Source organism: Brachyhypopomus gauderio, unplaced genomic scaffold (genome assembly GCF_052324685.1).
Source record: "Brachyhypopomus gauderio isolate BG-103 unplaced genomic scaffold, BGAUD_0.2 sc114, whole genome shotgun sequence".
In the NCBI taxonomy this organism is placed as follows: Eukaryota; Metazoa; Chordata; class Actinopteri; order Gymnotiformes; family Hypopomidae; genus Brachyhypopomus; species Brachyhypopomus gauderio.
In genome coordinates, this window is record NW_027506935.1 from 339,346 (window position 1) to 352,150 (window position 12,805).

General features: G+C 39.7%; 1 protein-coding gene across 2 annotated transcripts; it reads left to right on the plus strand.

Moving 5' to 3' along the window:
• The first annotated feature begins 696 nt into the window (after positions 1 to 696).
• Positions 697 to 12,049, plus strand: LOC143497874 (E3 ubiquitin-protein ligase TRIM39-like). Of its 2 annotated transcripts, none has more exons than XM_076993488.1 (7): positions 697 to 1,875; positions 4,725 to 4,761; positions 5,185 to 5,741; positions 5,878 to 5,973; positions 8,163 to 8,396; positions 8,493 to 8,655; positions 9,443 to 12,049. In XM_076993488.1, the coding sequence occupies exons 2-7, from the start codon at positions 4,737 to 4,739 to the stop codon at positions 9,988 to 9,990; spliced, it is 1,623 nt and encodes a 540-aa protein (XP_076849603.1). In that variant the 5' UTR covers positions 697 to 1,875; positions 4,725 to 4,736; the 3' UTR covers positions 9,991 to 12,049. The 2 variants fall into 2 exon arrangements, with proteins under 2 accessions (XP_076849603.1, XP_076849602.1); XM_076993487.1 differs by having other exon boundaries at positions 698 to 1,875; positions 4,725 to 4,794; positions 9,443 to 12,048.
• The last annotated feature ends 756 nt before the right edge of the window (positions 12,050 to 12,805 follow it).

A 12,805-nucleotide genomic window follows, 5' to 3' on the forward strand; every position in this document is an offset into this window, starting at 1 on the left:
TTATATTGACTTGTGTGTTTTGCTATGCATTTTTTTGTGCTTACCTGTAACTGTAGCTGGAGGAGAGCATCCATTTAGCAAAATGAAGCTAATAAACTACCTGCGCTCCACAATGTCTCAGGACAGGCTGAATGGTTTGGCCATGCTTTCCATTGAACATGAGATGGCCCAAGGACTAGACTTCAGTGAACTGATTAACAAATTTGCCATTAAAAAAGTTAGGCGCATGGCATTTTAGTGTCTTTAATTTATTGTTAATTGCATTTAGGTTGTTGTTTGCACTTATATTGTTGTATGTTGTTGAACATGGTTTCCTTTGTCTTGTTCTATTTTTTGTCTTGTTGAATAAGGCATTCACCCTACAATTAATTGTCTTACTGTCTTATTTTATTTAAAAAATGATGTAAGCCGAAGAAAGGGGGGGGGGACAAATTTCTTGTCCCAGGCCCCGGCAAGACTGTCAACGGGCCTGATTATGGTGAGTCTGAATTCTTATTATCACGTATAAATTTTTCCCCATCAAGGATAAATGGATAACACAGGAACATTCGCAAACAAAAGATCCTGGCTAGATATCGGCAATGTATCTCTAACCAAGAAAACCGAGAAATCTATGTGTCCCGGTACGGATGTCCCCTGCTGGCCGCCTCAAAAAGAACACTCTTACAAAATAACCAACTGCAACCAAACCTAACACGAGGAGTGGGAGAAGCAAGATCTTCGATTGCAGGCCACCACTCAACAACCAGGACAAATCCTCACCTCTGGAGCTAGAAACGCTGCTACTCCAAGTTAAAATATCTTCGCTACTACACTTTTCTGCATACCGCCAATTACCGTCTGTTATGTGCAAAGTCATGCAGCCCTTCCCAGCCATACAACAGTAGCCTACTGTATATGATATACGACAACATGGCAAAATATTTTGACTTTCATTTTCATAATCAATGACATGGGCTTGTCATTCTGATACTTTTGGGACATGAGCTGAGGATTTTGAGGAAGTGACCGGCTGCTGGTAAATCCACTGTGTGGTGCTGTTTGTATGGTTTTGAGAAATGCACTTACTATTGTGCAAATCTTCACTGCAATTCATGCAACAAAGCAACTGACAAAATGTAATAAACAAGGCCCAGTTGAGTAAGTTACTTTTCATTAATTTACAAACTTTCCATTGAAAAGCAGCACGACATTTAGCTGTGTCGTAGAATCTTCTCGCTATATTCACCTCCAGCTAGTAATTCAGACATATGTATAAGTACATTAAAAAATGGCTAACTTTATTATGAGGTCAAGTAATCTGGGTGAAGTCCTCTTAAGTAAAACACTCACCCGTTGCTGATACACAATACAGAGACACACTAGCAGTGTCAGTGAGACTGTAAGAAGAAAGAATCATGGAAAATAGACAACATAGTTATATGAGGAACTTGGAAGACTGGATGACTAAATTCTGTAGTATGCGCAAGATAGATCCGTGATTGGTGCAGAAAAATATTTTGCACAAGTGGCACATGATTTGGGTGGAGTGACCAAGGTACAAGTAGGCCTACCTGTTTTAACTGTAAATTGTCAGATCTCGTTCCCTTAGGAGCACACTGTGTTGTGTAGAGATCTCTGAAGATCATCGCATGCGAATAAAAACTAGTTTGAACTGTTGAACGAGTCTGACTGATTTCCTCTCTACACATCAAATTAACATGCGAAGTGAACGACACTTCAACACTTGCCAGCACAAAGAACAAATGAACAGACAAGTGCCATGCTAAGTAAAAGTAAAATTTAAGAACTTCAAATTGACACGGCAGCATTATTGGACACGTTAGCTCTGAGAAGACGAGAAACGGGACAGTACAGCCTTCTAGGAAAGTAAAGGTAAGTAGTTCTACATCAGCACATGTTGTAGCTCATCGTTCAGATGTTTTACCACTGGCTGAGTGAACTGTAAAGATAAACGGTAAAGCAATTTCATAGACATTTAAAGGTACCGTGTAACAAACTAACTAGAATAACTAAATTCAGCTACATATGTTGCCGTATGTGAACTGCAATCTACCAACGGTTATTAAATGAAGTCTTCGTTCGGTACGCCCTTCAACTCGGGAAGGAGAGTATGCCTACTATTGCGAGCGAAAACTGATCCGTATTCACAATGTCCTAAGCAGTGTTCTCAAGTCTCACGCATTGAGCGTGTGACACACGCATTTGACCGTCTTCACATGCCACACTTCCGATTTCACACGGCGAAAAAAAAAATCTAGTTGATTTATCTCTGATCCATATCTATGTCGCCCTCCACTGGCGATCGATCGCGATATACAACTTACGTTCGCCACCGACTCTCACACTCTGAAATGAATTCTAAAATTGAGAGCCCTGGTCCTAAGGTTTAAAAACTTTAAAAATCGATTCGAAATCCGAGTAGCTGAGACACATTTTTACGTTACAAGACATAATAAATGTCCGGGCGGAAATGTTCGGATGGTGAAGTCGCAATATTATTATTATTATGACCAGTGTTGGGAACGTTACTTTAAAAAAGTAATTAGTTATAGTTACTCACTACTTGTTCAAAAAAGTAACTGAGTTAGTAACTGAATTACTCTATAATAAAAGTAACTCGTTACCAGAGAAAGTAACTATTTGCGTTACAGTTAAAAAAAGTTATATGCCAATGAATAAGGATTTTTTTTTTTTGAAAAAGCAGTTTTTACAGTCAGTTGAAATGAGTAGATTAGAAAGGTGTTTAACTTTTGATATTTATTGCACATCCACAGACCAGTGCAGGATAAAATCCTTTAAAATCCCAAATCTTTGTTAAAAAAAATAAAAAATAGTAAACAGTTACACTATATAAAGTGCATTTACATCTATTAAATAAAATTAAATTCTCTCAATCTGAAACAACTGTTTGTTCACAACAGAAGTAAACTTAATACAACCTCTATTCTTAATTAAATAATTCAAATACCCAGTCTGGTAGACATTCAGGAACTTCAAGTATTTTCTTAAATGTTTATATCGCCACCTTGAAAATGCTCATTTTTCTTCGGCTTGCTCCTGACTCGCCATTTCTGCCTCTTCTCCGTTTGTGTCGGCACGTGTGTAAAAACACTGGCTCTGATTGGCTACCATAACGCTGCCTTAGACAATCGCTTACTGACTTGTTAAGTTAAACAGGTGTTACACCGAGAACCGTGATCTATCGAGATCTGTTACTCCTCACTAGCCTGGGCAGCGGTCCGCTCGGATTACTGTTAGTATATCAATATATAGTAACGTACCGCTTTTAATGACCAGTAACGTCAACGGCGTTGTAACGACAGGAAAAGTAATTAATTATATTATCCCGTTACTGACAAAATGACGCCGTTACCTAACGCCGTTATTTTTAACGGCGTTATTCGCAACACTGATTATGACGTCTCCATCAGTCCCTCAAAAGTCAAAGAACAATACACACTATTATACCACAGTTAGTTCCGACCCTACAATGTGATTGGCTGAGAGGCGATCTAGGAGTGCCGATATTACATGTTATAGCACTGTAACCGAAGCTCTCCATGTATTACTCCGCCACATACAGGTAACCTAGCAACGAAGCGGCGTTTACAAGCCAAACAGCGCAACTACAAACAAGTATCAAAAGTATCAAAATGAATTACACGGATTTAATTAAATCTATTGGCTTCGAAACAATTTGTTTCGATCTGAAACTGGAGGATGAAGCTATAAATGACCAGCCTGATTCCTCCAATGAGCCAAGGTTTGTCATGCTTACAAATAATGATTTGGATGAGCTGGAAATGCAGAAAAACGAAATTAATACCGTAAAACAAACGTCCTGGGCTCTTAACGTATTTACATCCTGGTTAAAGAGCAACAACACTGCAGTCGATTTTAGTATTATCAACAAAAATGAAATGAATCAGCTTTTACGACGTTTTTATGGATCCGTCAGAAACGTGAAGGGAGAGTTATATGGCATCAGCAGCTTCGTTGGTTTAGAGCTGGACTGAACAGATACCTGAACGAACCTCCAATCAGCCGTGGATGGTCAATAATTGTACTTTATTTTTAATAAATACAACTTTATCAACAGTTGTTTTTGTGTATATTTACCTCTATAATATTTATTGGGTAAGGCTGTTCCAGTGTTGTGTAAGTTTAGCAGCGAGCCATTGAATGGAACTATTTTAACTGGCGGAGTGTTTTTAACCTAACAGGTCATATTTTCTCGTCCTCTTTTACTCAAAATCTTTCAATAAACAGCGATAATGGAACTGTGGTATAATCGCAATAATACACTCGAGGTTCGTGCTATAACGGGTAATATCGGCACTGCTGTGCTGATCTACGGCACTCGGCCTGCGGCCTCGTGCCTACGACCGCAGCACAGCAGTGCCGATATTACCCGTTATAGCACTCCCTCTCGTGTATTATTGCGTCAGTGTCGAGTTGGACCGGTGGTTTTAAATAGGAGAAGATACGTGAGCAGGTCAGCACATAGGACACAGGTGGCAGTGATGATGGGGTTATGTTAATAAATGGGTGATTAGGAGCGAGGAAGGAGTGATTGTGTGTGGCCGTCCCTCTGTGACAAATACACATTTTTGATTAAATATTTATGGCAAGAGTACTGTAAGGCATGTAGTACTAACCTTATATATAGCAGATATACATGTATTTGCTGAGTGGTGTGATTTCTTTTAAACATTTATTAGAGAAAGAAGGAAATGGAAGAATCGTCATCACTACAAGGTAGAAGGTGGAACATGGATGAACCACCTGAGTGTAAGTCACACACCACGTACACACATGAATGAAACACAGCCTGTGTGTTCAGGAATATTCTCCATCACTGTAAATTGGTTCAGTAACACTATGAACAAAATACAACTGCTGTACTGACTACAAAATGGAGTGATTTACACCCTGAGCTCCATGTTGTCAGTGTAAACCAGGTTAAGATTCAGATCAGGAGATTAAAGTCTGAGGTGGTGGTGCTGAATCCTGGAGAACGAAGAAGGACACACATGATTATCAAACTGAACTCAGATCAGGAGTCAAATGTAACTTGTTTATTCCCCATTGTCTACAATTTTGACAGTTCTGGAGTATTTAGGAACCATATGTGAAATTCACATACATTAGAATAATTGAATACTTCATGCATCTTTTCAGTCACACGTGACTCCAGCAGCCTCCAGTCTGAGGAGCAGTTCACGTGTTCTATCTGTCTGGATGTGTTCACTGATCCAGTCACCACTCCATGTGGACACAACTTCTGTAGGACCTGCCTTACACAATACTGGGACAACAGTCCAAACTGTATATGTCCACTATGTAAAGAGAAATTTACCAAGAGACCTAAACTCAAGATTAATACAACACTGAGAGAGGTTGTGGATCACTTCAAGAAGAAAAAAGATCTTGATAAACCTGATATTTTTTGTGACACCTGCACTGGAGTGAAGTTGAAGGCTGTAAACTCTTGTCTGGATTGTGGTCTGACATTTTGTAAGTCTCATCTAGAGCCCCATAATAATGTTCCAAAACTTAAGAAACACAAACTAATAAACCCTGTTGAGAACGTGGAGAACTACATATGTCAGAAACATGAGAGACCCCTGGAGCTGTTCTGTAGAGAAGACGAAATGTGTGTGTGTCAGTTCTGCACTGAGGGAGACCACAGGACTCACAACACTGTTACCATAGAGAAGGAGAGTGGAGAGAAAAGGGTGAGACACTAATACTGGATAATATCAATATTAAACACAACACAGATTTATAAAAGGAATATAAAAAACATGAATGAATCATAGGGCACCATTAAAATATATAACAATTTTTCTTTGTTTTCCTGTCTGACTCCAGACACAGCTGGGGAAGACACAGTTGAAGGTCCAGCAGATGATCCAAGAGAGACTGAAGAAGATGGAAGAGATCAAACACTCAGTAGAGCTCCGAAAGGTGTGAACTACCACCTACTTCATATCTATTACAAACAAGCAGAGGTGGGTAGGAACGCGTTACATTTACTCCGTTACATTTACTCAAGTAGCTTTTTGGACAAAAATGTACTTGTAGGAGAAGTTTTAATGTGAAATACTTCTACTTTTACTTGAGTAAATATGTGGTGAGAAAAACGCGACTTTTACTCCGTTACAATCGGATTTGCGCCGCACGCTACCGTAACTTTAGTTTTGTAAATAATTCGTCTTTTCAGTGAGAAGTAGGGGTGGGCGGATCGATATTTATATCGATACAAAGGTGAGGATTGGTATCGGATCGATACCACGGCGAAAATATCGATTCTTTTGCTGCAGTTTAGAGGTCTGTGTGGGACTGCTTTTTAAATCCCGCTCCCGCTTGTTTTAATCCCACTCTCGCCAAAAAATCGCTTGTTTTAATCCCGCTCCCGCACGCACCTGCTTGTTTTAGTCCCGCTCCCGCCCGCACCGGCCAAAAAATTGCTTGTTTTTAATCCCGCACCCGCCCGCCACATACACATTTCTGTCGCCCCCGCCCGCAATCCTAATATGAATTAAATTAATTAGATTTAGTACTTGAAATTTTATGTATTTATTAAAACAGCAATATAGCGATGGATTGCGCTGTCCCATTTCTTACCACAGTCCAAACACATGCCGTCAGGTGACGTACACCAACACTTTCTGATATCAATCACAACAAGCCGATTTCCCTCTCCATTAATTACAATGGAATATGACTTCCATACATCAGACATCAGACCTGTAGTTGGCTTAATTGTGGTGTATTCGCCTGTTTTAATTGAATTTTCCACATCTGAAACTGGTTGACCGTCTACAGCAGGGGTCGGCAACCTATGGCACGCGTGCCACCATTGGCACAAGGCATAATCACTGGCACGCGACACGCTGGACCAGCATCAGCAAAAATATATATAATTTAATATAAATTATTATATTAATGGATTATAATTTCAAGTAAAAAGTATCGCCCCCCCAACGGTTTGGAAGTATCGGTATCGGTATCGGCGATACTGACCAGTATCGTATCGGTATCGTATCGATACCAAAATTCTGAGTATCGCCCACCCCTAGTGAGAAGACTGACTAACGTCTCGTCACCCGAGTACGAGTGACCAATCAAATGAAGCCGGTCAATCACGTGATCACATACGCAAACTTTCTCCACCGTAGCAAGAAAGTGACAGAAAGTGACAAGATCACTTTTAGTGAGATTTAAACACAAATTAAGTATTATATCGCGATCGATCGATCGCCAGTGGTTGGCGCCAGAGCGAACTAGTAACTCATTGAATCATAGATGTGGATCAGAGGTAAATAAACTGGATTTTTTTTGGTGTGAGAAATCGGATGTGTGGCGTGTAAGCGTGTGAAGATGGTCAAATGCGTGTGTCTCACGCTCAATGCGCGAGAGTTTGCAACCTTGGCGCTGCCAATTGTGTCTGCAAACGTGTGGACATTTCAGCCTACAAGAACTCAACATCAAATATGAGGAAACACAATGCGAGAAGTTTGCTGTATGTATAATGCTATATCTCTCAGGCATAACGTTTGTATGATGTAATTATTAAATGTAGCGCAGTGCAATACTAAAAACCAGTTCTCACACTGATTGTACACACTAGCAATATAGGATGATTAAGTCTGCTATAAATTGATTCAGTTGGTGTGAAGTTGTAGCTACACATATTGGCTGACAGTCTCATCAGTTAGTGCCTTTGTGGAACACATTAAAGTTACACAGGCCTAATAATTAGGAACAAACAAAAATACATATTATTTATAATAAATAATTTATATATATAATATTTATTTATAATAAATTATTTTTATTATTAAAAGTCATTATTTCCCGTAATTCAGTTTCTCATGATGTAATTTACTGACACGAGACAGTACTCATGCATTTACTCACTACTTGAGTAGCTTTTAATCAAAGTACTTTTTTACTTTTACTCAAGTAAATTTTTGGGATGCATACTTTTACTTTTACCTGAGTAACATTTGGTTCAAGTAACTGTACTTTTACTTGAGTAAAATTGTTGAATACTCTACCCACCTCTGCAAACAAGAGTTAATCAGAATTTTGAAAGCCGTATGTTTTTCAAAGTTGAAGTTTTTTTTTCTATTAATTTCTTCTTCCATTAGAAAAGCACAGAGAGAGAGATTGCAGACAGCATTGAGGTCTTCACTGCTCTGGTGCGCTCCATTGAGAGAAGCCAGGCTGAGCTGCTTCAGATGATGGAGGAGAAGCAGAAAGCAGCAGAGAGGCAGGCTGAAGGACTCATTAAAGACCTGGAGCAGGAGATCACTGAACTAAAGAGGAGAGACAGTGAGCTGGAGCAGCTCTCCCACACTGAGGACCACATCCACCTCCTACAGGTCAGTGTTCCTCTCTCTGCTCAGAGACAACACAGCACATCACAGGACAACCCTCCCCATGCTGAGGGGTTTCTCCTCTCTCCTGCTGTACTGTAGATCTACCCAACCCTGAACAGCCCTCCTCACACCAAGAACTGGACTGACATCAGTATTGACATCCGTCTGAGTGTAGTGAATATAAGAAGAGTTTTGTCCCATCTGCAGAAGACGCTGAATGATAGAATTAATAAAAAACTGAATGAAAAGCTGAGAGATACAGGTGAGAAACCTTTACATTTGACATTTACCAGTCATAGGTCTGTAACAGAATAAATATTTTTGTTTTAGCCAAAATCAAAAAAAGTTAGAGAGTCCGGCAGTGTTAGGCATGATAATTTATTTCTCATTCATATAGCATAGCCATGACTCAGCTACTAATAGGGTTACAGATCACATACAAAAAAGTAACTCAAATTTCATTTGAAAGGATCAGATTTATGTGTGAACACTGCCTGAAAAATCTTTATTAGTGTCACAATAAGGAAAAAATAAAATACTATTTATACACAATGTTTGCATCAATATATATTACATTTGTACTTATGTACATATTACATTTGTACATGTAGCCTACATATAATGTACATTTTATTACATTATAAAGAACAATAAAACGTGAAAAAGTGGTGAAATCCAACATATGCCACCCCTGTCACTGTAGGGTGAAAAAATACATATATATTAATGAAATATGGATGGAGACCTGGGGTCAGGGGATAAATGATTAATTCCAGGATTCACATAGGGTGTGTTCTTCCTCTAACAATGATGAAATTATGTTCCTAGTTCCCCAATAGCACCTGTAAATTATGCAGTCTGTGAGCGATACTTCAATATTTCCCTTTTTAAATGTGTAATTATTTTCTAAGATGATACAGTCATTATAAAATGTTTACTCTGTGTATATTTTTGTCTCCTACAAACCCTGTTATATATTTTAATCAGTAGGATATATATTTATGTAGTTTATTATTATGTATGTATAACATTCTGTATGTTTCTCTCAGTGGATGTGACTCTGGATCCTGATACAGCTAATCACTACCTCATCCTGTCTGATGATGGAAAACAAGTAAAATGTGGAGAAACAAAACAGAATCTCCCTGACAACCCAAAAAGATTTGACCTATATCCCAATGTCATGGGAAAGGAGGGGTTCTCATCAGGGAGATTTTACTATGAGGTTCAGGTCAAGGGGAAGACTGACTGGGGAGTAGGATTGGCCAGAGAGTCTGTTAACAGGAAGGGGGAGAATACACTGAGTCCTCAGAATGGGTTCTGGAGTTTGATTCTGAGGAATGAGAATCAGTATAAGGCTTGTGATTGTCCCCGTGTCCCCCTCACCCTGAGACAGAAGCTCCAGACAGTGGGGGTGTTTGTGGATTATGAGGAGGGTCTGGTCTCCTTTTATGATGTAGAGGCCAGGTCTCATATCTACTCTTACACTGGTCAGTCCTTCATTGAGAAACTCTACCCATTCTTCAGTCCTTGTACCAATGATGGAGGTAAAAACTCAGCACCACTGGTCATCTCCCGTATATTTAAGGCTGAATGAATGTTTGCCATATTCAATCTACGATATTTGTCACATATGGCTCCTCCCTCCGCCCTTGTCTTGTGTCATTCGATCTAACCCCACCTTGTTTTTTGTTTCCATGGTTTCCCCACGCTGCTATCCGTTCGCTCCAGCTGTGTCTTGCTGTGTTCGCAGTCTCTGTGTATTTAGTTTGCTCCTTCCAAGCCTTCATTGTCGGTCGTCGTCCGTATCTCCCTTGTGTTTCCCTGCCCATTTACCCCGCATTCTATCTCACTCGTTTAGGTTACCTAGTTTTCCTGGTCCACGTCATATTCTTTGTTTGGTTAGTCTGTCATTACCTTTACTCTACTTCTCTTGGTCCTATGTTCCAGTTCAGTTCGTGTTTGCTGTTCACTTCTCTCGTCGTTTGTATTGCTTAACGTTGTTAGTTCTCGTTTATTAGTATTTCTCCGTGTCTTGTCTTTGCCCCCTGTTTAGTTTTAAAAGAAAACCAGCTGAAATAAAATATGTAAACATGAATGAACATGTAAACAGCAACAAGGAATGACAGAGTGAGACGCGACAGTAGGAATGGATGGTCTTTAATCTCCATGGCAACACAAAACAACGAAGCACTGTGTTGACCAGAAAAAAGGAAGAATGACTCAGTAGTACAGTAGTGTCAGTAGTACAATAGTGTCAGTAGTACAGTAGTGCTGACCAGAAAAAAGGAAGAATGACTCAGTAGTACAGTATAGTCAGTACTACAGTAGTGTCAGTAGTCCAGTCAGTAGTACAGTAGTGATGTCAGTAGTACAGTAGTGTCAGTAGTACAGTAGTGCTGTCTGTAGTACTGTAGTGTCAGTAGTACAGTAGTGCTGTCTGTAGTACAGTAGTGTCAGTAGTACAGTAGTGATGTCAGTAGTACAGTAGTGTCAGCTGTAGTAGTCGAGGTGTAGTGATTCATCAGAGTAGCTGTAACACACTCAGTACATCCATAGTTCACAGGAAGGAGCAGCAGTGTGCAGCTCTGGACGAGTGTTGCTGTGACTTTAAAGAGAAGAAGAAGAAACAAAGGAGAAAAACAAGACACAGGGAGAAACAGACAGGAGATTGGGAGTGAGACAGGTGTGTGTGTGTGTGTGTGTGTGTGTGTGTGTGTGTGTGTGTGTGTGTGTGTGTGTGTGTGTGTGTGTGTGCGTGTGTGTGCATGTGCGTGTGTGTGTGTGTGACTAAATGTCCTTACATTATTCTTGTTTTAACTAATTGTTAATGTTCACATCTAATGTTGGGAAATTTTTGTTGTGTATAATACAACTTAATATTAATCATATAATCTGATCATAGTCTGACTGGTGTGTGTGCCAGCAAAATCCTCAGGTAGGGTGTCTGGTGCATTGTGATATATACATTTTGTCAATGGTTATCAGTTACTCTTTTGTTCTTCACTATACAGACAACATAGCTGTTAATTTCAGAGTTTAAGGGTCACCAAAGGTAAAGAACTGTAAACCCTCTTGAATCAACTTTAATCTTTTTGAGACCACAATGTGAACATTGAGACAACATACAAAGGTAGTAGCTGTTATAAGATAAGATAAACCTTTATTAGTCCCGCAATGGGGAAATTCACAATGATTTGGGATTAGTTCTTTTAATTCTCAATGATCAGTCATCGGTTTTGTTTCTTGGGTTTTTTTAAACCTGTCAACATAATAAAGAACAATATAGGAAAGATCAAATCTGAATGTGACTCACTCTTTCTCTCTGTACCTATCAGTCCATCCATCCACCAACATATAAATAGACAGACCCTTGCTGGCCCATATTACCACTATTACAGTTTTTCTCGATTGTTTACACACTAATACTGGTAAATGAGACACAATGACCACAACATGTAACTATTGCTCCAACCCCCTGAACCAATTCTACTAAACTACAAGCACAATTCCTGCTTTACACTCAAATTGCAGTTCTAAAACACACTTTTTTCAAAACACTACACGCAATTTCCTGCATTTGGCATAATTTTCTTGAAGAAAATCTCTTGTTTTCACAAGGAACACACTGTTATTCAAATTTCTAAAGTTAATTGTCCTACTATGCACACTGACTCATCACATCGGCAAAAACCTGTCACACATGTTTACAACCAGCAATCGGAGCTTTAGCATAAAATGGCAAAAGGTGAGCTCTTCTGTTTTGGAGCAATGGATGCCAACAGTGGAAACAGAGGCAGAGCCAGAGGAGTGAGAGTAAGAGGAGGAGGACGGGGAGGACGAGGAAGGCCAAGGACTGTAATCTCTGATGAGATCCCAACCACTTTGGTTGACCATGTGGTCAACCATGGTCTAACAATGAGGGAGGCTTGGCAAAGAGTACAGCCAAATTTGAGTAGGTACACTGTAGCATCAATCGGACTTTCCGTAATGAGAACAGGTAAGAAATCAACTCTAGTAGGAAACTGCAGTACTACATATCAATACAGTACTCAATGAGTACAGTATTGCCTGTGGACTGTTCTGTAGGACTGTAAATATAAAGTATGTTTCAAGTATTTGGGAAATGTATTCCTACTTTGTATTCCTACACAGTATTTACAGTATTTTACTATTTGTATTGCAGAACTGAAAGGTTACCAACACGAGGTGGACGGAAACGTCTTTTGTCTCCTGAACAGGAAGGAGATTCAGGGTCCCCTGGACGAGGCTGCCCTAGAGGACGTTCCGCCCATAGCCATTGATTACGATGGTACCCCCGTCTACACAATTCGGGAAATTCTAGACTCCAAACGCTGTGGTAACATTCTGCATTATCTAATAGACTGGGAAGGATTCGGCCAGGAGGAGCA